At 46.8% G+C, this 19798-nt stretch overlaps 8 protein-coding genes across 8 annotated transcripts; 3 read left to right on the top strand and 5 right to left on the bottom strand.

The window, feature by feature from the left end:
• The first annotated feature begins 1203 nt into the window (after positions 1 to 1203).
• Positions 1204 to 2177, top strand: BX661DRAFT_97751 (uncharacterized protein). The gene has a single exon (XM_051539639.1). It carries the CDS (start codon positions 1386 to 1388, stop codon positions 2073 to 2075), a length of 690 nt encoding a protein of 229 aa, XP_051392598.1. The 5' UTR covers positions 1204 to 1385; the 3' UTR covers positions 2076 to 2177.
• Positions 2178 to 2339: 162 nt separating this feature from the next.
• BX661DRAFT_181205 (endo-1,3(4)-beta-glucanase) lies at positions 2340 to 3308 on the top strand (the record flags this gene model as incomplete). Its single annotated transcript, XM_051535654.1, has 1 exon — positions 2340 to 3308. A coding segment is annotated over exon 1 (673 nt), but the record flags the coding sequence as incomplete, so codon positions are not given.
• A 25-nt stretch (positions 3309 to 3333) lies between these two features.
• Positions 3334 to 4096, bottom strand: BX661DRAFT_224037 (uncharacterized protein). Its single transcript, XM_051538898.1, has one exon. It carries the CDS (start codon positions 3891 to 3893, stop codon positions 3384 to 3386), a length of 510 nt encoding a protein of 169 aa, XP_051392596.1. The 5' UTR covers positions 3894 to 4096; the 3' UTR covers positions 3334 to 3383.
• A 3920-nt stretch (positions 4097 to 8016) lies between these two features.
• On the bottom strand, positions 8017 to 10214 carry BX661DRAFT_181201 (uncharacterized protein). Its single transcript, XM_051535653.1, has 4 exons — positions 9974 to 10214; positions 9729 to 9884; positions 8608 to 9702; positions 8017 to 8582 (listed from the first exon to the last, which is right to left on the bottom strand). The coding sequence occupies exons 1-4, from the start codon at positions 9992 to 9994 to the stop codon at positions 8394 to 8396; spliced, it is 1461 nt and encodes a 486-aa protein (XP_051392595.1). The 5' UTR covers positions 9995 to 10214; the 3' UTR covers positions 8017 to 8393.
• Positions 10215 to 10547: 333 nt separating this feature from the next.
• BX661DRAFT_181200 (uncharacterized protein) lies at positions 10548 to 11553 on the bottom strand. The gene is made up of 2 exons (XM_051535652.1): positions 11208 to 11553; positions 10548 to 11169 (listed from the first exon to the last, which is right to left on the bottom strand). The coding sequence occupies exons 1-2, from the start codon at positions 11303 to 11305 to the stop codon at positions 10716 to 10718; spliced, it is 552 nt and encodes a 183-aa protein (XP_051392594.1). The 5' UTR covers positions 11306 to 11553; the 3' UTR covers positions 10548 to 10715.
• BX661DRAFT_97725 (uncharacterized protein) lies at positions 11315 to 11675 on the bottom strand. The gene has a single exon (XM_051539638.1). The coding sequence runs from the start codon at positions 11623 to 11625 to the stop codon at positions 11437 to 11439; it is 189 nt and encodes a 62-aa protein (XP_051392593.1). The 5' UTR covers positions 11626 to 11675; the 3' UTR covers positions 11315 to 11436.
• A 4267-nt stretch (positions 11676 to 15942) lies between these two features.
• BX661DRAFT_181197 (major facilitator superfamily domain-containing protein) lies at positions 15943 to 18253 on the top strand. Its single transcript, XM_051535651.1, is given in 2 exon segments — positions 15943 to 18199; positions 18212 to 18253. The coding sequence occupies 1 exon segment, from the start codon at positions 16168 to 16170 to the stop codon at positions 18082 to 18084; it is 1917 nt and encodes a 638-aa protein (XP_051392592.1). The 5' UTR covers positions 15943 to 16167; the 3' UTR covers positions 18085 to 18199; positions 18212 to 18253.
• On the bottom strand, positions 18254 to 19269 carry BX661DRAFT_181196 (ATP synthase subunit delta, mitochondrial). Its single transcript, XM_051535650.1, has 2 exons — positions 19126 to 19269; positions 18254 to 18752 (listed from the first exon to the last, which is right to left on the bottom strand). Exons 1-2 carry the CDS (start codon positions 19184 to 19186, stop codon positions 18298 to 18300), a joined length of 516 nt encoding a protein of 171 aa, XP_051392591.1. The 5' UTR covers positions 19187 to 19269; the 3' UTR covers positions 18254 to 18297.
• Between the last annotated feature and the right edge of the window lie 529 nt (positions 19270 to 19798).

Genomic DNA, 19798 nt, shown 5'->3' with positions numbered 1-19798 from the left:
ATCATGTTATTACATTTTAAATTTCAAGTACTGGTCACATTACATTCATTTATTTCCCTAACTTTAAAGGTAAAATTTTGCATGTAAATAGCTGAAATACGCTTTTATTATTGAGCCTAATATTGCCAATCCCGGTATTTCGGGGTGATCAACACCACGCTGCATTGCTGACTTGCCACTGTCGGCATTTCAATCTATATATAGAACATGCCTCGTGTACGCCTTCTGCCTTTACCAATCATGGTTAGCCATTAGTATATTGTTTTTCTCACATTTTGTACATCATTTATTGCCCTGTGCGCTTTATACTAATCCTCTCCGCCCCAGCTGGATACAAAAATGTGATGAGCATTTCAGTCACATATCAAAAATTATCATATTATATTTGCATAGTCAATTATTTTGTCTATACCCGCCACTTATCATAGTCATTTGTGCAATTTCTGCGTACGGTGTCAACTGTTTTTATTAAAAATTCAGCCGTGCATTGCCTTTTTAAAGCCATTTCCAATATGTATATATATATATGGAGACACAGGCCATTGACACCATATTCACTGAAAAATAACACTAATTCGCATAAACTTCCTACACAGTTTTTTCATTAAACAAAACACCATTAGGTATAATTCAGCCAATTTACGCCATATACACGCAAAAAAACACTAGCCATGCGCATAACATCATATGTGGCATTTATAGCTACAGTGCTTGTGCTGCATGCAGGGCGTACGGCTGGCCACCCGCTGTGCTCCCAGACAAAGCTAAGGAGCTCTGGCAGGCCACCCCTGAGGTGACGCAACCACCAGCAGGTATGCCCGACTTTTACAGGCCATCAGTGGCCCGGCGGCCACAACCACCCAGCGGCGTGCATGTTCCGGCACCAAACGACCACGCCAAGGTTAACGACAAGATGGCAGCGCAAACTTTAGCCTCTGGGCAGCACAAAACAAAACTGCGCCTGGATACCAAACCAGAGTATCTACAGTTAAAGCATCATATCGGTGCTAGATTCCGATAAACAGAGCCCGTGAATACTGGCCAGCCGTTGGTATTCCCATCGGCAAACAGCCCCTACACGCCCAACACCAACCTTTTTGACGCCAACACTGTGAGGACACCGCTAGTGACCAACAAGTGGTGGCAGAATCTCATTATCGAGAAGGGCGTTGATCCGATTCACCCTCACCCCTATATGGTCAAGTGCTCAGCAAGTCGTCAGTCGTCGGGTTCCCTAAGTTCCAGGCTTCCAAGAACGCATTTACTAGTTCTCAGCCGCCCGATTGGGAGATTAGCGATGCCTCAGGGGCGCTGACCAACGCCAAGTCACTGCTTTTGATGCGCTGGGCGTTGAGGTCACCTGGTCGGGCAAGTCAGCAGCCAGCATGAAATCCCGCTTTTATAAGGGCTTCCCGCTTCTGACGTACGAGATGAACAGCATGGCACCCTCGCTCAAGACAATCCACGCAATCCTTAAGGTTCAGCAGCTCGGGCGCACTATCAACTCGTACGGAGTCAACACCAGCGAGAACGCAACCAGGCTTGCGCGCCAGATGGTCGAGCAGCCGTCGTTAACCCAAATCACACTCAACGACAACTCGGAGTGGCTCATCGTGTCTAAGCCAACAATTGTATGGAAAAATTCGGGAAATGGAATGCTCGTTCAGCAGAACCCTGGCGCGTACTCGGGAGTCGTGCAGATCGCGCACCTGGGCGACAAGCCAGCAGAAAACATCAACGTGCTACAAAAGTATGCCGGTAATTACCCGATCGAGGCATCCATCACTTACGCAAAGGCCGAAAACAAACAGAATGTGGGCCGGTCTTCCGACGTTGTTTTCTTTTACAAGACCAACGCTGGCAATGGCGGCGACATGTCCAGGTTTTTGATGCTGGAGAAGTCTCAGGAGCCGTCACTCTGCTGTCGTTGGTGCTGCCCCACCACGTGGATTTGCTCCCAGAGAAGCCTTGCTATCGCCTGGTCTCTCCGGGTACCGCAGCGCAAAGGGCCCGCTGACAGCGGTTGTTGGCAATATTATCTCGTACAGCCAGCCACTGCAGACAGTCTCGTTTGACGGTGCGCAGAAAATCTCTCCCGGCGACAAGGCGGAAATCCAGCACCAGCTACTTAGGGACTTGGCACAAGCACCAACATCACTGCGCCCGACCCTTACTTTTTTGGCAAGGGCATAGCCAAAATTGCGCGTCTTTACCAGATTGCACAGGAGATTGGCGATAGCACCTCGGCCTACACCCTGAGCACCAAGCTTGTTGCCATATGACGCCGTGGCTTATCACCAAAAAAACGACGATCCGCTGGTGTACGACTCCAGCTGGGGCGGCATTGTATCAACCAAGGGCTGCCGATCCGGGCGCTGACTTTGGCCAGGGCCGGTACAACGACCACCACTTTCACTACGGGTACTTCCTCTACGCCGGCGCCATCCTGGCAAAGTACGACATCGATGCCTTTGCGCCCTTCCGCGAGGTGCTTAACCAGATGCTGCGCGACTACGCCAACCCGACCTACATTGACACGCAGTTTCCCTACATGCGGCACTTTGACCCCTATGACGGCCACTCGTGGGCTGCCGGCCTCTTTACTTTTGGCGACGGCCGCAACCAAGAGTCTTCTGGCGAAGCAGTCAACGCCTACTACTCGGCATACCTGTACGCTCTGGCCACCGGTCTGCAAGAGACGGCAGATTTTTATGAAATCATCCTGAACATGGAGGCAACTTCGGGCAGACGCTACTGGCACCCAACGCGGGCCCAGTCCAAGGAGCTGTTTGGTGAGCCCTTTGTGCACAATGCCGTGGGCATCTTGTGGGCAAGCAAGGCTGATTATGCAACTTTCTTTGGTGCTAACCCCGAGTACATCTACGGCATCCAGATGCTGCCCTTCACACCAGCCACCAAGTTGCTGGTCACCACCGAGTGGGTCAAGGATGCCTGGTGCCCTGAAGGCTCGTCGGCATGTGCCGGCGGCATGCAGGCGGCTGCCGAGCAGGCTGGCAACAACGCATGGACGAATCTTTTGTACACGGCGTATTCGCTCGTCGATCGAAATACCGCGTGGAACAAAGTCATTGGCAGCACGCCCGATGACGGCAACACGCTGACCAACGCCATGCATTGGATTGCCACCAGCGGCAAGCAAGGAACTGATGTGAAGTAAAATATTATTTATATTTTTTTATTGTTACATATATTGTTATTTTTTTAATCTAGCGACACCCCCTTTCCGAATAGTCATTACCAAGGCAGAAATAGAAAATGCACATAATATATAAATAAATAAGTTAAATTATAATTAAATGTAAAGTTAAACCAAAGTATCACTCGCGCGACGCCTTTGGTACCAAACATATTAAAAAGAGCCATCACATTGGCGTGCATCCATAGAGATAGTGGTTGCGCGCGTGCAAAAGCGAGACAAATGGCCGCTGGCAAAGCTCACACGACTCTGGCACAGGCTCGCAATTTAGCGCGCACATGCGCTCATGCCACGCTCTCGAAGCCGCAGGCGCAACCCGCATATTGCAGTGCTTGCATGACTCCACTACCGCTATATTGCTGTCATCCGCCCACTCATGCACGTCTTGCCATGAGATGCCGCGCGTGTGTGTCGGCGGACTCTGTGTCTCTGACGACACCGGCCGCAATCTGGTTATTGACCGCCGCCCTACGGATTCTGGAAGCCGAATCGTCGGCATGCACTGCATGTTGTGGATGTCGAGAAGCCGCCCGCTGTTTATGCTGTCTTCGATGCTGAGGTCGATAAAGTTGGCCGAGTGGACGACCGGCTGTGGCTCGCGCCCGCTGCTATTCCTGTGCCACGGGAAGCTGCTGGTTTTTGTTGGCGATGACAAGTACTTTTTGATGAGAGACATTCTCAGGATTTGAATATTATGTTGTGTTTATGGTGAAAAATGAAGGATACAAAAAGAAAGCAAAATGCTCTGCAAAATAAAAAAGGTATCAGGCAAACGGGATGCTATCATTTTATAATAGCCGCAGTTGCAATTGCCTTTCTTATTTAACAAGGAGCACTCTTTCTTACTTTAAACCTGCTTTTTTGCATGCCCATCCGTTTATCTATTTTAATTGAGTGGTGTGCAGCAAAAATAAGGGCATCAAGAGACATTGTGTCAAGGAGGATGGGGCATTGCGTGTATCTATCTGTCCTTTGTTCGCATGAACAGCTTTATCACACGAACGCCATTTCCAATTGATCATCCAACGCCACAATAAACTAAAAAGCGGGTTTTTATATTACTTTTTCTCGCTTATCCGCAGCGTAAGTGCTCGTATTTTTTAGGTTTTGGTTTTGGCTTTGGGCTTGGTTTTAGGTGTCGTTTACAATGCCAATAGGTCAGGCCGCCTATTATGTTAACTGTGCCTGTCGCATTGTTTGCTCTTTTGTTAGCTCTATTATTGTATTGATGTATTATTTTTTACAACTGGCAAGACGAGTATGACACACTACAATTAACATTTTTGTTTGTTGCAACAGTTAGGTCAAAAGTACAAAAAAGGGGGGGGCAACTATTTGGCACTGGTCTGTCTATCTGTTTGTCGCCCTGCACAAGTGTTGAGTGTCTAGCAGAGACACGCAATGCACGCTGAATGCCTACCGATTGCAGCAACTGGTGCTTCCACAGACAAGCACAAAAATCAGCACCACAACTGCCCGTTGTCATCAAGGCATTCTTCCTCAACATCAATATCAAAATTTTGCAGACAGACCTGTGATTATGCTTGCTACTTTTTTTTGTTGTTGCAGCAAAGTAATTATTTGTTTTTCAAATGTCTTTAATGCTCGATGCCGTGACATGAACAGCTCCCAAAAGCAATTGAGACTTGTGCGCTGCTAATTATCTTACGAGCCGACCTCTTTAACAATCCTAGATGACCGGCAGGTCAAACCTCAAGGTGATTCAAGCTCTTTCTAGGACACGCTTTATTTTTAACATAATCACATTGAAACAAATCCCCAGCCTGCGAGGCGACCTTGGAAATTGTGTTTATGCACCTACCTTTGTATTTCTTTAGAATGCAGTTAGTTAAGACATTTCACTAGTGGTAGGAAAAAGGTAGCACACATGTGAACCATTCATAAGCATTTAGCAGCAGATTAAGGATGGTAAAAAAGGGACATTAGGCAGACGAAAGTGGAATAATCGTTACATGACAGCGGTGCTAAACTTTTGCACCATCCTTAATTCCCCCCTTACAGGCGAACAACTTCCCTGTTTTTTGCGCAAAAAAGCACCGTTCGAGTCGGCTAAATTCGAGTCTACAGCGACGCTTGAGATTTTTTTGAAACTTTGCATAATGCTTGTTTGTAAATATATGTTGAAAACAAAGCTTTTCAAAGTAACAATTATATTATTATTTTTTGATCACGACGGATTGATCGACGAGCCAGGGCCACTTGCAATGAACGTCGTCTGCTGGTGGTTTCCATAGTTTGGCAGATGGAATCCCGTGGTATCGATGTTGCCCATCTCGTTTTCGACCATCTGCGTCTCAACAATTTGTTGAACTGCACTTGGAGTCCATTTAGTTGCGAGCCTCTTTTTGCAATACCACTTGTAGCCAAATATACCGCCGACAATAAGTAGCACGCCCAAGATTGACATTGAAACGGCAATGCCGATAACTTGGCTGCGCTTGAGCCCGCTGCTCTGACCATCATTCGTGCTGGCACTTTTAGACCCATTGTGCGAGCCGTCTCGCTTGAGTTGTCGGTCAAATAAGTTGCCGTTCCGGTCGCGCTAGCAGCGTTAATTACAATCAGCGTCGGGTTACCCGATATAGTCACTAAAATGGTCCTCGAGCTAGCAGCACCCATCGAGGCAGATGCTGTGGCCAGAAACTGTTGGTATTCACTGATTTCCTTATCAAATTGCGCCTCTTCGAGATCATCTGCATCTTCATTGTAGTCTGCGCCGTTCTCGTTGTCGCCGTTCTCGTCGTTGCCGTTCTCGTCGTTGCCATTTTTGTTGCTGTTCTCGTCGTTGCCGTTGTTGTTGTTCTCGTCGTTGCCGTTGTTGTTGTTCTCGTCGTTGCCGTTGCTGTCGTTGCTGTGTTGTCGTCACTGCTGTCGTTTTTTTGGAACCATCATCGACTACGGCACCGGCACCGTTTTCGGCGTCAAGTATGGGATTCCTATTATCTCATGGTCGCCATCGTTTCATCTGCTGTTTGCGTGTGCGCGGTTGTCGCTATCATTGCTGCGGAAGTTAACTTTGACGAAGGCCTTTCAGTGAATGTAGAGTCTGACCCTGCGGGAATGGAGAGGCAGGGTTGGAAGTGGTGCCAGTGGCAGCGGTAGTGGCGGGCTTTGTTTCTGAGTCTGAACCCGCTCCCGATAAGGGTTCTGAGGTAGTTTTTGAGGGTGGAGCGGAATCTTGTTCAGTATCTTTTGTTGGCTTAGTTACCGGCACCTGGGTGTCTGGGTCTGACTTTAAAAATAAATTGCCTGCAAATGTGCCTGTGCCGAGAACAGTGTCAAACGCGGACCCTGCCATTGAAAAGAGGGGGTTAGTGCTGTATCCGTAGTCCGGGTGGTTTGGTACCAAGTTTATCTTGCGATCGATCACAGACTCGGCAAAAGTAATGTAGTTGGCCAGCGATGTGTAGTAATGCAAGAGGCGCGAAGAGTCGCATAGCTGATTGCCGTAGTAAACCGTGTGGCTAAAAATGGCTGCCGGCACTATCTTCTCCAAGGAGACAGCGTAAGAGATGCTAAACGGCATATCGCACTGAGCACCACCCACGGCTGACATAGTTGCCGTTGTGCAGAACATGCTATCCGTGTTTGCTGCATATATTCCTGATGTCTGAACGCAGTAGGAGCTTTGGCGCAGGCGTGTCTCAATTACCGCCTCATTCCATGCATGGTCTGCACATCTTGCAAGTAGCTGCGCGCAAACCATCTATTGTTCCACTCGTCTGCGCTGATCCCAACACCACTTGACCAGCCACTACTGGAGATACCGGTAAAGCGAACAACAGCAATGTTGTTTGCAAATGTGCGCGGGTCGAAATCGGGGTGGATTGTGATTTTGCTGTTACTGATCAACGCACGCTCCTTTGCAAGACCCGCAGCGTTGTTGAAGTAGATTTCATAACTGGCCTTTACCTGATTGCCGCTCGCGTCGGTCAGACAAGTGGCTGCGACAAAGGCGGATTTGTTGTCGATCAGGGCAAACTCGCATGATGTCGCCTGCCCGTCAGATACCAAAACGGCCGCGCGCTGGAATTCAAAATAAGTAGGTGCATCAGTTGGTTTTGCGCGCTTGGTAAAGTTTAACACGCTGCCACTAGCAAGCTGAAAAGCAAACAAAAGACACATGACAAATTTTGTTATCATCTTTGGACCCGATAAAGTCATGCAAGTGAACAGGTGGGCGGAAGCGAGTGAGTGAATGAGAACAAGATAACAAAAATATATGTATGTATAAAGTCGAAATAGTAATGAAAGTATAATTTTTATTATAGTAAAATGAGATGTCGAAATAGAATATAATGTAATGCGGATAATAATAATAATAAAATTGACTCTAGTACTAAGAATACCAATAAATGAATAAAAACAGCAATAAGAGAAGAACTAGACAAAAAATTGGTTTTCTACTACTTTTAAAAAGATGCCCGGGCACAAAATGGAAATAGGCGCTAGTTTGAAACTCAGCTTCTGTCACATACATAGCTTGCGGAGGAAATACCAGTCGATAAAGCTCCAGACAGCAAAAAAATATGATTTGGAGCCTTCAAGTAACTATTGGGTATTTTTAAAAAGATGTGCACCACCACTGTTTTATTAACAGTTTGAAAGCAAATATGTCTTTAAATTTACAAAGAGATGCATTGTCGATTGGCAAGGGATGGCCAAATAAAGTTTTTTTCCCCTCTGAGCGGAGCAAACGAAGAGGCAATAAAAAACATTTACATTTAGAAAGGCTGGATCAGTGCTTAAATTTCCAAACTTTTCGTCCATTGGCAATTAAAAAAAGCAGGTATCTTTTATACAATTTAAAATGATAATTCGCCAATGCTGTTTGCCACAAATGCAAAAAATTAGATTTTAACATGATGAGTACTTGTACATAGGCCGTTTTTTTAGAAAGACAAATTAACGTGCGTCGAAAAAATTGTAGATGCGGACTGGCTGGCATTGCTAGACCGCAAAGAATATGCAGACGTGCAGACCAAAAGATCGACAGAAAAAAGTGAACTTTTCGACAATCCAACTGAGTTGCTCGGGTGTATCCTTTTGCTAAAGTTTGAAATAGGCAAGCCAGAAAAATCAATTGTGATATTTGCAATGTCGACCAAGTTTACTGCTACAGCGCTGCTAGAAGCTTCCGCTTTGTCGGCTTAGCCTACGGTGTAAAGTGTGGTGGGTGTGTGAAAGGTGCCGAGTTTGCTGGTGGCCTAGCCAGAGCCGAGTTACCCATCTGGCCAGCAGAAGAATCGTAGCCTCCAAACTGCAGCGAGTTCATGTACTCAATCTCGACGCTGGTCGGGTCTGCAAACAGTGTGCTGTTGCGGTTCAAGTAGGAGTGCCGCACCTCATTGTACACGGCGGCTGCACACCGGGCATCTGCACACCGGCTGCGAGGCGCCGCCAAGCTCGTCAACAAGGGCAAGCACATTTTTCTGGCGCGAAATTGAGCCACGACTCCACTTTTTGCGCTGCTGGTTTCGCTGGTACCTGGTAATTATAAAATACAGCGCTATGGCCAGCACAATAGCCGCCAGCGGAATAGCCGTGGCCATGGCAATTACCGTGCTTTTTGGGACGCCGCTGAAGGTGTCATCGTTTTCGCCATCCAGGCCGTTCAAAGAGTCCTGGTCGACATCGCTTGAGGACTGGTCAAGGCCAGAGCTTGCAAGAGCAACGTCAGATTCATTGTCGTTTGACCTGGAGGGTTGATCCATAGTTCTAGTTTCGGTGACGCGATCTGTCATTGTGGACGTGCTGACAGCTCCGGGAGCTGTTGTGACGTCAATAACCCAGACGACTTTGCCAGAAACGGTATTTTCAACGGTGTACATGTCGCCGCCAAAGTGCCTGGTGTTGTTGTCGTCAGCTGCGCTTGGCGACTTCATCTGGAAGTTGACGCTCCTGCCAAGGCCGTCAAGGGCACTCGTATTTTCGACGTACTGGCTGACAGAGCGATTGAGCACCGCCCGCGCGTACATAACGTAGTTGGTGAGCAGCGTGTAATAATGGAATTTCGAGCTCTCCTCGCACATGTAGTTACCGTAAACAACCGAGTGACTGTAAAGCGCGGCCTCGCCCATCGAGTTTTTGCCCACGCCGTAAACCGAGCCGTAGGGCATGGCACATTTGCTGTCAATCGGCGACGCCGTGCTCGCTTTTGAGCACACAAAATCGTTTGGATTATTCTTATACAGACCGGAGGCCTGGGCGCAGCTTGGGTCGGAGTTTAACTGAGAGACAATTGTCGGGTTTCTCCACGACATGTCGTCGACGTTGGTCAGCAGCCGGCGAACATACGCAATGTCTGTCCACTCGTTTCTGTAGGCGGCAATGGGGCTGTTCCAGTTTGAGGAGCTGTCAGGATATGTGAACTTGACCACAGCGATGTTGTTGGCAAACGATTCCGAATTGTACGCCGGTGAATGTAAATATCGGCGATGTTTATCCGGGCCTTGGTTGGAGAGCTGCCCTGCGCGTTGTCAAAGTAAACCTCGTATGTGACTTTAGCGTCGATGGAGTCGCTAGAAGTCTTACCCAGGCAGTTGGCTGCGACAAAGCCGGCCTTTTCGTCGATAAGCGCAATTTCGCATGATGTCTGCTTGCCGTCTTTGACCAGAATAGCACCCCGAAAGGAGTTTAGGGCTGACTCAGAGACCGCCCGCCTAGCCAGAGTGATGTTTGATGGAGAGCCGGCAGCCAGTGCAAAAGTAAGTGCAAAGCCCGAGCCAGAATTACATCACATAATGAGCGGACCATGGTTTTTATGGCTGTGTGAGAAAAAATATAGAGGAGTGTGTGTGCGTGGGTAATGAAGAAATGATATGAATATATGTGATTTATAAAACAATGCTGATACAGAAAAAACAGGGTATAAAAATGCGCTAAAATAGAACTGACAAAATGAAATGGAAACGAAAAAAAGTATTTAAAAACAAAGAATTAAAATGAGCAAACTTTTCGACAAATTTTCAAGCAGTTGAGTGGTACTATAACATGTGCAAGTCCAGCGGCCTTCAAACTTTTTCCAAAAAAAAGACAAATGGGGAAATACGTAAATAAAATGCACTTTCCCCAAAGACCGCAATGCTTTTGAAAGCGGGTATGCATCCTGTTCCGAGCCCCCTTTTGTAAAAAAAATTTAATGCAAAGAATCCAAAAAAAAGAGCAAAAAAGGAGCGCGCCAAGTTAATCCATGGTTTACATAGTGTACGAAAAATAGACCGCTTTACTCCAATGTGATGTGTGTGCATTGTCATTTTATTTTTCACTTTCACAGCAATGTGCGATCATGGAAAGGTTTGGGAGTTGCATGGATTCCGTGTTTCCGAATACTTAAGGAATAAAATAAAAATACAATCAATTTGTTGCGATGCCTTGAAGACATTTTGTAAAAAAAGTTCACTGCCAGCACAAACCTCTAGCAAAAAAATCACTTGAGAAATTGCAGCCAAAAAATAAGAGCAATTGGTTGTCTTCTTTAGCGGCAAAAGGCAGCCATAGCGACAGAAAAAGATGCCAATGCCGTCGCAAAAGTAACAGAAATGAGCAGCATCCCCGACCATCTGAGCGGCTGCTGCAGTACAGCCAGCTGCGCGTGCGTGTGGTAGAAGACGGACATGGCAGCCAAACCAGTGAATACGGCCAGAAAGAAGAGCGCCAACCCAATATAGTGGTTGTATCCATTGATAACTGTTTTTAACCAGTAGCACGAGTGTAATATATTCTTATCATTTGGTGACGTGTTACTCGGTTGCCGAAAGCTGACTAGCGCTGCGGCGCCCGTGCTCATGATGACCATCGACAGACGCAACCAGCTCAGATAGTTGCGTTCGGCGGCGTAAAAATCCCTGGCTGTGCTTCCTTTGTTATCTATCTCGCTGGGAACCCCCGACCATGCGACGCCTGTGGTAGTTATGGCGGCAGAGCTGCTCCTAGAACGCGAAGCTGCGTCCATGAGGACTGTGTTGACTCTGCTATTGACTCTGGCGCCGAAATCGTGCTCGAATACACTACAGGCGGCTGGTCGGAGAGCAGCCGATCTGTTTCTTGGGCGTAGCCAAGTGACATCGACTCATTGGCTCAGTGCTCAAGCAATTCTCAAGAACTAAATGTGTGTATTAATGTAATGTATGGACTGTATATAGTGCTAGTTCGTTGACGTGCTGCTTGTTTGCGCTTGTGTTTATCTGAAGAAAGCATTAGGAGATAACGGTATTGCCAAATATGCATATCGAGTGCAAAAAAATATATAGAATACAAATAACAAGGTTAATATAAAAATAAAGCGTAACTGAAGAAAAGAGCAAAATAGAAATGATCACGGCAATGTATACATTCGGCCAGCTTGATGGTGCAACGCAAAGACTAATTGTGACTGGCAAGCGCATGACTCCGCAGAGTGGGGATGCACAAAACAACGACCCAGACTCCACTCCCACTTCATCATTCATGCAATAAACATTAGCGCCAGAGCAGCAAGCAAGAAAGTATATGCATATTGAATGGCATTGTCTGAAGATAATATTGCAAGTGTTTTAATGTTTACTGCCTTTAATTAATATTGCAAAAACCCAAGTTCATCTAAAATTTCTTGGTTTATTTTTTGAGTGCCAGCATAAAAACTACGCGAAAATTGCGCAATCCAAAGGTTCCATCACGCTCACAAGTAGGACTTGGTTGCATTTGGTCAAACAGGAGGGAAATTCAAGTAGATCCTATCGCCAGTTTGGACTGGGTTTTCCTGATTTGGGTGTTTCAACGGGGAGTCTGGAATCTGTTGTACCATTTTTCTCACTCATTCTTGCGCAAGAACGGAACATTAGTTGTGCCGTACTAAATCGACTTTAGTTCATTGAAATTGCTACTCGCTCGCTCGCTTCCTTTTTGCTGTTCGATCTCCTTTTTCATAAACAAAATTAATAGTCCCAAAGCAAGCAGTGGTTTCACAGAATCAACCACGATAACAAATATAGTTAAAAATGAGAAGTATCACTTTATAAACACTTTATATTTGTTTTCTATTTTGCTTAAAGCCGTGTGGGTGCAGATTGTAAGCAATAAATTGACAATATTGTATATGGCGTGCTTTAGTCGGCGACCGGTGCTGGCGGCAGACGGCGTGCCAACCGCTTATGCTCAAGAGGAATAGATGCTATGAACATGAGCACACCAAATGGGATCAACGCAGAAAGACCAAATGCAGAGAGTGCATGTAAGCGTCGATAATTCCGCTACGAACGTCGACAGGCACATTACTGGAGTAAATTACACTTGGCTTGTCCAAGGCTGCGCTGATCACATCGGCATACAAGCCGTGTTGGTCTTTGAGCAAGCCAATTTTATCGCGCAGAGTGCTGCTCATAATTGTCTGCATGATTGCCATACCAAATATGCTGCCGATCGATCTAAAGAAAGTTAACACGGACGTGGTTGACGCCATATCCTCGGGCTCCACGGCAGCTTGACCGGCAATAAGCGACAGCTGGATGAACGCTCCTGCGCCTAACCCAGCGATTAACAGATAGCACAGTCGCTCCGCCATATTCGAATTGTGATCAAGCAGTGCCAGCAGGCCCAGGCCAACGGCGCACACTGCTGTGCCGGCCCACATAAACGGCCGGTATATTCCCAGCTTCATTACAAGAAACCCCGACAGTATGCTTGTTAGCATGATGCCAACGACAAAGGGCAGCATATAGATGCCGGCAATGGTCGAAGACGTGTTCCGCACCACAGTGTGGTATATCGGAATATAATATATCGGGGTGAACAGACAGGCGCCCATGAAAAACGAGGCTGCCATCATTGACGCAACGTTGCGAATGCGAAACAGCCGCAGCGGCACCACAGGATCGAGAGCAACACGCCATTCAACTATAATAAATACCTCAATAACAACAATGCCAACCACCAGACACGAGATCACTTTGGGCGCACTCCACAGCGTGCCCATGCTTGGGAAGGTCAATCCTAACAAAAGAGACAGTATCCCACCGACCAGTAACAAAATCCCCAGCCAGTCAATACCGCACACCTGAACCCAGACATTGGTGGTGGCGCGTCGCGGCAACTTATTTCGTAAAAGCAGTATGGCTGCCACGATCACAAAACCGCATATGGGCTCGTTCAGCCAAAAGATCCAGCGCCACGAAACGTGATCTGCAAAAACGCCGCCCAGCAGGGGCCCGATCACCGATGATACAGAAAATACCAGCGAAAAGACAGCCATATATGGGCTGCGCTTGCGCATAGGCACAATGTCAGAAACAATGACCAGGGTCAGCCCAATTATAGCTGCCGACCCCACGCCAGCAATTGCTCGTCCAACCAGTAGCATTGCCATCGATTTGGCCAAGGCGCATACTAGCGACCCAATGGAAAACACGCCTATGCCCAGCAGCAACATTGGAGTGCGACCAAAAATATCGCTTAATTTTCCGATACTCGGCTGAATTGCCGCCGAGCTCAAAAGATACGCATTGACCAGCCACGGCGCCAGCGACAAGGCGTTGAACTCCTCGCTTATCCTGACCGTGGCTGTGGCCACAATTGTCTGGTCAATGGCAGCGATAAATAGCGCGAGTGAAAGCACGCCGGTAGTCACAAGGAGTCGGCCCATTGGCATCTCGTTGTGTGGCGGGCTGCGGGATAACCTTTTGCTGCGTGGGAAAAAGCACCCGCCTTTTGGTTGTTGCGCTTCTTCGATATCGACGGATTGTGTACATCTATTGGGGTTCTTGCTATCTGTTTGATGGCTTACATTGGCCGTAATTATGCCGGCCCTAGATTTTGACAGTATTATCTGCCCTCTCGGGTTGGGTGCTGGTGACGCAAATACACGCTGCGAGGCGGGTAGTTGGTTGACGATATATAGACCGCTTTCCGCATCGCTGCAGTCCTCAATTGTACTTCCCGTCATATATTACTCGCTGAAAAAGTGACAAGTTTTTTATGGTAAACAGAATATTAGGCAAGAGATAATGGAACGTGAGCAGAATGAGCTGAAAATAGGGATTGCAAAATCGCTAGAAAAAATACAGTTGTAATAATATAAAAGAAAACGACGATAAACGAAACAAGCAATACAAATACTAATTTCGATATTTTAAACGTTATTTAATAAAACTGGAAGAGTAAAAATAAGTAGAAAATAAATAATTCAAAGCAATAATGACTACAAAAAGTTAGCATGTGCTAGACATTTCCAAACAAACACAAACTAATGACTCGTGCAAACATTAGTTGAAAAACCACAATGAACTATATTGCCAAAAGAGTAAAAAAAGATAAAAAAAGTATTACTGCTGGCCAACCGTCCAATAATGGCAATATTCATTATACGCGAGTGAGTTGAATTCTAGAAATTGCCCTATTTCTGATTCGAACAATTGGACTCAAGCAGAGCTGTGGGCAAAAAAAACTAATATTTTGCAAATACAAGTCACATTTTATTTGATTGATTTTAAATGGTCAATGTGGCTTAAGGGTGATGAAATTAAAGTCAAAACAAATGCGTACAATAAAGTTACTAACAATTACTATTGCAACAAAAAAGATTAGTCTAATCTGTCCCTCAAAGTAATAAATCCAACATGTTTAAAACAGGAATTTTCAAATGTGCATTTTGAACTTGGTTTATATTGTTTTGCGTTTACTTTTTTTATTGCTTGCGCCACATTTACAAATTAAAACATGTGTAATGTGTGGAGCTTATTTTAATCAAAGTAAATTATAATTAATCAAAACAATTCAAAAGCTCAACTTGTCAAGATTAACCGCAGTTTTGTTATTTCTGCTTCGCTCAGTTCACTGTTATAATGCATTCTCGGACCACATCTGGACGAGCACACCTTCGCTAAATTCCTTTCTGTTTGCATTTTAAAAAAACAATTATTAATGTGGCTTTCAGATTTGCAATGTCAGTCTTTATTTCACCCAACGTCCGTATCGAGAAGCCAGAAACAGTGATCGACACAAAACCAATTTCTCGTACCCGCTGAACCGATGCTGGGCGTCACCGACCATTGAAAAATGAAAATATACCTGGGAAGGCTTTGGTATTTTAATTTTCCAAATCGCATTTCGCATGCGTGTATTGACATTGCTCAGTAACAAAAATACGAGTACAAAAAAGACGCTTCATAAGCAAGCAACTATAATTTGGTGCGCTGGCAATACACCCACATCTCGCCCAGAGAAAATAGATCCATAGGTCCACTTGCCCCTTTGGCAAAACCCTGTCCTGTGTTAAACAACTGACAACAATAACCGCCATGCCATGTGGACGAATCAATCCTTGGGCTGCCTGCGAAGATGAGTAACTGTGGTAGAGGGCGCCTACTTGGGGTTTCACCCGGCTGCTACTGCTGAGTCTCTGCCAAATGATTGAACTTACCTTTTAAAGGAATGTAATGGTAGGTGCATAAGCACAATCTCCAAGTTTACCCCGCAGATTGGCGATTTGTTACCATGTATTTTCAATAAAACGCTACATTCAGTTATTTTAAAATTTTAAAATTCAATGAAAAATTGGACCAAAACAATGCAAATCCTGGCTGCAGCTAGAAAGACCAAATAAGAACTGACGATGTGAATGAATAAATCCCGTTGTTGGGTCATTTGCATCTCTTTACAGCAGAATGAGAAAAAGATTATTGTAATTCGATATGCTTGAAGATAATCCTTCTTTTTAAAAATTCCTCGTGGTTGGTTTTCCCTTTTGGAACCACCAGACGGTTTATGTTGTTTACAGCTTTAAAAACTTTAATTTGTAGCACAGATAATAAAAGAGGACAAGCTTCTTTCTCCTTTGAATGCTAATTAAACATATTTGATTCTACTTTCAACTAATTGCTACTCTTATTGGAAAATACACCTTTTACTTGTCTAATATCTGTGTATGCTGCATTGACACAAACATTACAGAAAACATGCAGACGACAGACAACACAGCTGCTAATGAGCCAAACACCATAGGGACAGCACCCGTGGTAGCCAAGACCGAGAGCGCCGAGAACACTGCGACTGCGGTATCTGCTATTGAGACTGAGAAACTGGCCGAGACAGCCGCAGCTACAGCCAAAATCAACAATACCCGCAGCAGCAGCAGCAACATTAGCAAGATGAGCAAAGGCGCAGCGACCGTGGCTGATCCAGACAAGGAAGAACTAGATATTGAAACTGGCGCCGAATGCGAGGCCAAAAAGCCCAAAGCAAATGGCACCGACGCCGGCGACGAACACGATGATTTGGCCTACAGAAACGACAATGATGTGGTCGAAAAGTCAATTCTTGGGTCGATGACTATGCAGCGCAAGATTCTGACAATGGCCGCCCTGAGCATGTCGGTGTTCATCGGCAGTCTCGACCAAACCATCATTGCCAGCTCGCTTCCGAATATTGCCGAGCAGTTTAATGCACTGAGCTCAGTGAGCTGGATCGCCACGGGCTTCCTCTTGGCATCAACAGCCATGCAGCCGCTGTACGGCCGGCTGTCCGATATCTTTGGGCGTGTCGAGACGCTGATGTTTGGCATGGTAATCTTTTTGGTTGGCTCTGCTGTCTCGGGCGCAGCCAACAGCATGGGCATGCTGATTGGCGGGCGCGTTGTGCAGGGTCTAGGCGCCAGCGCGCTAATGTCTCTTGTCATGGTCATTGTTTCGGACATTAGCATTGAGCGCGAGCGCGCCAAAGTTACCAGCGTGTTCGCAGCAATCTGGGCCGCGTCTTCAGTGCTGGGACCCGTGCTCGGCGGCGTGTTCACAGAGTCAAAGGGCGGGTGGCCCTGGGCGTTCTACTTTTCGCTGCCTGTTGGCGGTCTGGCGGGTATCTTCATCGTTCTGTTCTTGCGGCTGCCGCGGCCGCAGGGCTCGTTCAGGGAGAAGCTGAAGCGCGTGGATTTCTTTGGTATGATCGTCCTGGTCTGCGGCATAGTGATGATTCTCCTGGCGCTGAGCTTTGGCGAAGACAGCGCGTCATGGAACTCACCCAAGGTTCTCTGCCTGCTGATTTTTGGAATCGTCGTCGTCGGCATCTTTGTGATTATCGAGTGGAAGATCCCCGCCGAGCCCATCATGCCTCTGCGCCTGTATAAGAACCGCAACGTCGGTATTTCGCTGTTGCAGCAAATATTTGTCGGAGCCGTGATGTTTGGCCCGACATTCTACATTCCCATGTACTTTAGCGTAATCCAGAACAGCTCAGCTATCAAATCCGGCCTGCACCTGCTGCCATTCATCTTGCCCATCAGCCTGGCCTCTATCGTCAGCGGCTTTGTCGTGTCCAAGACCGGCCGGTACCGCGAGATGCAGTGGCTGGGCGGCTTGCTGCTGACCTTGGGCATTAGTTTGCTGTCGATTCTCAACGAAAAGTCAACCACCGGAATTAGCATTGGTTTGCTGCTCCCCGGCGGTATTGGAATTGGATTCCTTCTGCAGCCCATGCTGCTGGCCCTGCAGACCTCCATCCAGCCGCGCGATATGGCCACGGGCACAACGCTCTTTGTCGCCATTCGCTCACTCGGCGGGAGCGTCGGCCTGTCGATTTTCCAAACAGTCCAGCAAAACTCGATCTCAGCAAAGCTCGACGCACTTGTCCTGAAGTACCCAGAGTTCGTTGAAATGATTAGAAGGACCGCCGATAACCAGTCCTTCATTCACTCGGCTGAGCTGCCTGATGATTTGCGCGCCGACTTGATTGGCGCGTATGTCAAGTCATTGCGCTACGTGTTTTTCGCCATGATCCCCTTTGGCGCAATGGTGCTCATACTGGCACTGTTTATCAAGCACATTCCGCTGCGCACGAGAATGGCAAAGACCATTTCGACCGATGCCAAGAAGAGCGAATAATACTGCTAGATCGAGTGTTTCAATAAACCAATATGCCATAAATTTCAGAGCCACCGTGCTGTTAGCCTTTGCTATTGGCATTTGTAAACGATTTCATCCGCCATGCTTTTTCTTCTTCTTCTTCTTCTTCTTCTTCTTCATAACAACACTATTAAATATAGAAATGTAGGCATTGAAATGGCAGATATTCAAACAAACAAACGAAAGACAGAGTTAGTGGGCCTTGGTGGACAGAGCAGTCTGGATAGCCTCGTACAGCTCGATCTCAATAGCAGCAGCCTCCTTGGTCAACTCATCCTTGGCCGACGCAGCCAGGCGCTGGGACTCGGCAAGCTGTGAAGCAACAGCCTGGGCATCGATATCCTCGAGCTTGAAGGCCTCGATGGCGTTGATGTTCAAGACCGAGTTGGGGTTCATGATGGCGAATCCACCGCTGACAAAGTACTTCTCGGCACCAGAGTCGGCAATGATGTCGATGACGCCGGGCTTGAGCTGCTCGATGGTCGGAACGTGGTCGGCAAGAATACCGAGATCGCCGGAAACGGCCGAAAGATCCACCTGGTTCACCTCCTTGCTGCTCAGAACAATCTGGTGAGGCAGGGCAAAGTTAAGAACCAGCTTTCCCGAGGAAGCTGCGGAGGCCTCGGATGCGTAGAGCCGAGTGGCAGCTACACTTTTAGAGAAAGAGTGTTTGTTTTCCATGTCGGGTTTCGTCGTAACAATGTCACAAATCGTCGTTGGCAAGCAGGCGATAAGCGTCGGTATGTGCATAAGGCGCCAGTGTCCGTTTATCGTTTGTTGTAGTTTCCCCCATGCCGCCAGCAAGACACATATGTTTACGCAGATGATCCAAAGTCCGTGCGACAGATAAAGATAATACAGATAGAAAGTTTGGGTCAGATTAGTACTCGGGTGCGCATGGTTTGTGTTTCAATGGCTGAATTGGAGCGCAATGGATTTCCAGCACTGTGGAAATGCATTCATGTTTTGCCGAGATAAGAGAGCGCAATATGTTCCCTTTTTACAACATCGACTACTTACCCTGGCGCGAGACGCGGGCAAAGGCAGCGGCGGGCTTGAAGGTGCGTGCAAGGAAGCTCATTCTGAATTTAAATATAAATGGTAAAAAAAGTCGTCTGTTATATAAAAACCGTGAATTGAAAAACAAAGAAAAAAAGGTTTTGGACAAACTCGAAGAGCAGAATATTGAATTCAATTGAAGATTCTGAGATTCTGTCACTCTGCTACCCGCTAAAAAAATTACAGCATAATTCTTCTGGCGCTATAGTCCTGCTTCTCCACCAGAGCACTGCAGATTGTATTTGAGTGAAGGGAGCCTTGAAGCCATTTTTGCACTGCGTCGCTTGTAATCAAGGCCAGTCCAGTCATGCGAAATTTGCCTTGGAGAGTGCAAGCCGAGTGGAGTATATAGGCAGCTTCATTTTTTTGATAAGGAAGGCCTCGCTTGTGGCCTGGATAGACTCCTTTTTTCTCTTCGCGCTTGCGGGAATGAAGGCCCCATTGGGCGACAGCGGAGCCTGCCGCGATCAGTAGTCGAGCCGAGCCGCATTTAGTGAATTAAATAATAAGTGTTCAAGCACGCCACGATTAACGCGATCAAGCCACGATCCAATGAAATGCAGCCATCCAATTTTTTTTACAAGCTTGACGCTGAAAGGCAGTCCGGGCTTCAGCTTCGGCTCGCTCGCTTAAT

Source organism: Kickxella alabastrina (assembly GCF_025024165.1).
Source record: "Kickxella alabastrina strain RSA 675 chromosome Unknown BX661scaffold_8, whole genome shotgun sequence".
Taxonomy (NCBI): Eukaryota; Fungi; Kickxellomycota; class Kickxellomycetes; order Kickxellales; family Kickxellaceae; genus Kickxella; species Kickxella alabastrina.
This window is presented reverse-complemented; position numbering and strand designations above follow the sequence as displayed.

Excerpts from the sequence above, each read along its gene's own strand:
- BX661DRAFT_181201 (XM_051535653.1), bottom strand. The coding sequence starts at position 9,994 with ATGGTCCGCTCATTATGTGAT. Across the intron at positions 9,703-9,728 it reads ACGCTAAAGTCACATACGAG|CTCTCCAACCAAGGCCCGGA; the intron begins GTTTACTTTGAC and ends CGCGCAGGGCAG. Across the intron at positions 8,583-8,607 it reads AGCCGGTGTGCAGATGCCCG|GTGCGGCACTCCTACTTGAA; the intron begins GTGTGCAGCCGC and ends GTGTACAATGAG.
- BX661DRAFT_181197 (XM_051535651.1), top strand. The coding sequence starts at position 16,168 with ATGCAGACGACAGACAACACAGCTGCTAATGAGCCAAACACCATAGGG.
- BX661DRAFT_224037 (XM_051538898.1), bottom strand. The coding sequence starts at position 3,893 with ATGTCTCTCATCAAAAAGTACTTGTCATCGCCAACAAAAACCAGCAGC.
- BX661DRAFT_97725 (XM_051539638.1), bottom strand. The coding sequence starts at position 11,625 with ATGCGCTTGCCAGTCACAATTAGTCTTTGCGTTGCACCATCAAGCTGG.
- BX661DRAFT_181200 (XM_051535652.1), bottom strand. The coding sequence starts at position 11,305 with ATGTCACTTGGCTACGCCCAAGAAACAGATCGGCTGCTCTCCGACCAG. Across the intron at positions 11,170-11,207 it reads GCGCCAGAGTCAATAGCAGA|GAGCAGCTCTGCCGCCATAA; the intron begins GTCAACACAGTC and ends TTCGCGTTCTAG.
- BX661DRAFT_181196 (XM_051535650.1), bottom strand. The coding sequence starts at position 19,186 with ATGAGCTTCCTTGCACGCACCTTCAAGCCCGCCGCTGCCTTTGCCCGC. Across the intron at positions 18,753-19,125 it reads TGCCCGCGTCTCGCGCCAGG|CTGCCACTCGGCTCTACGCA; the intron begins GTAAGTAGTCGA and ends CTAAAAGTGTAG.
- BX661DRAFT_97751 (XM_051539639.1), top strand. The coding sequence starts at position 1,386 with ATGAAATCCCGCTTTTATAAGGGCTTCCCGCTTCTGACGTACGAGATG.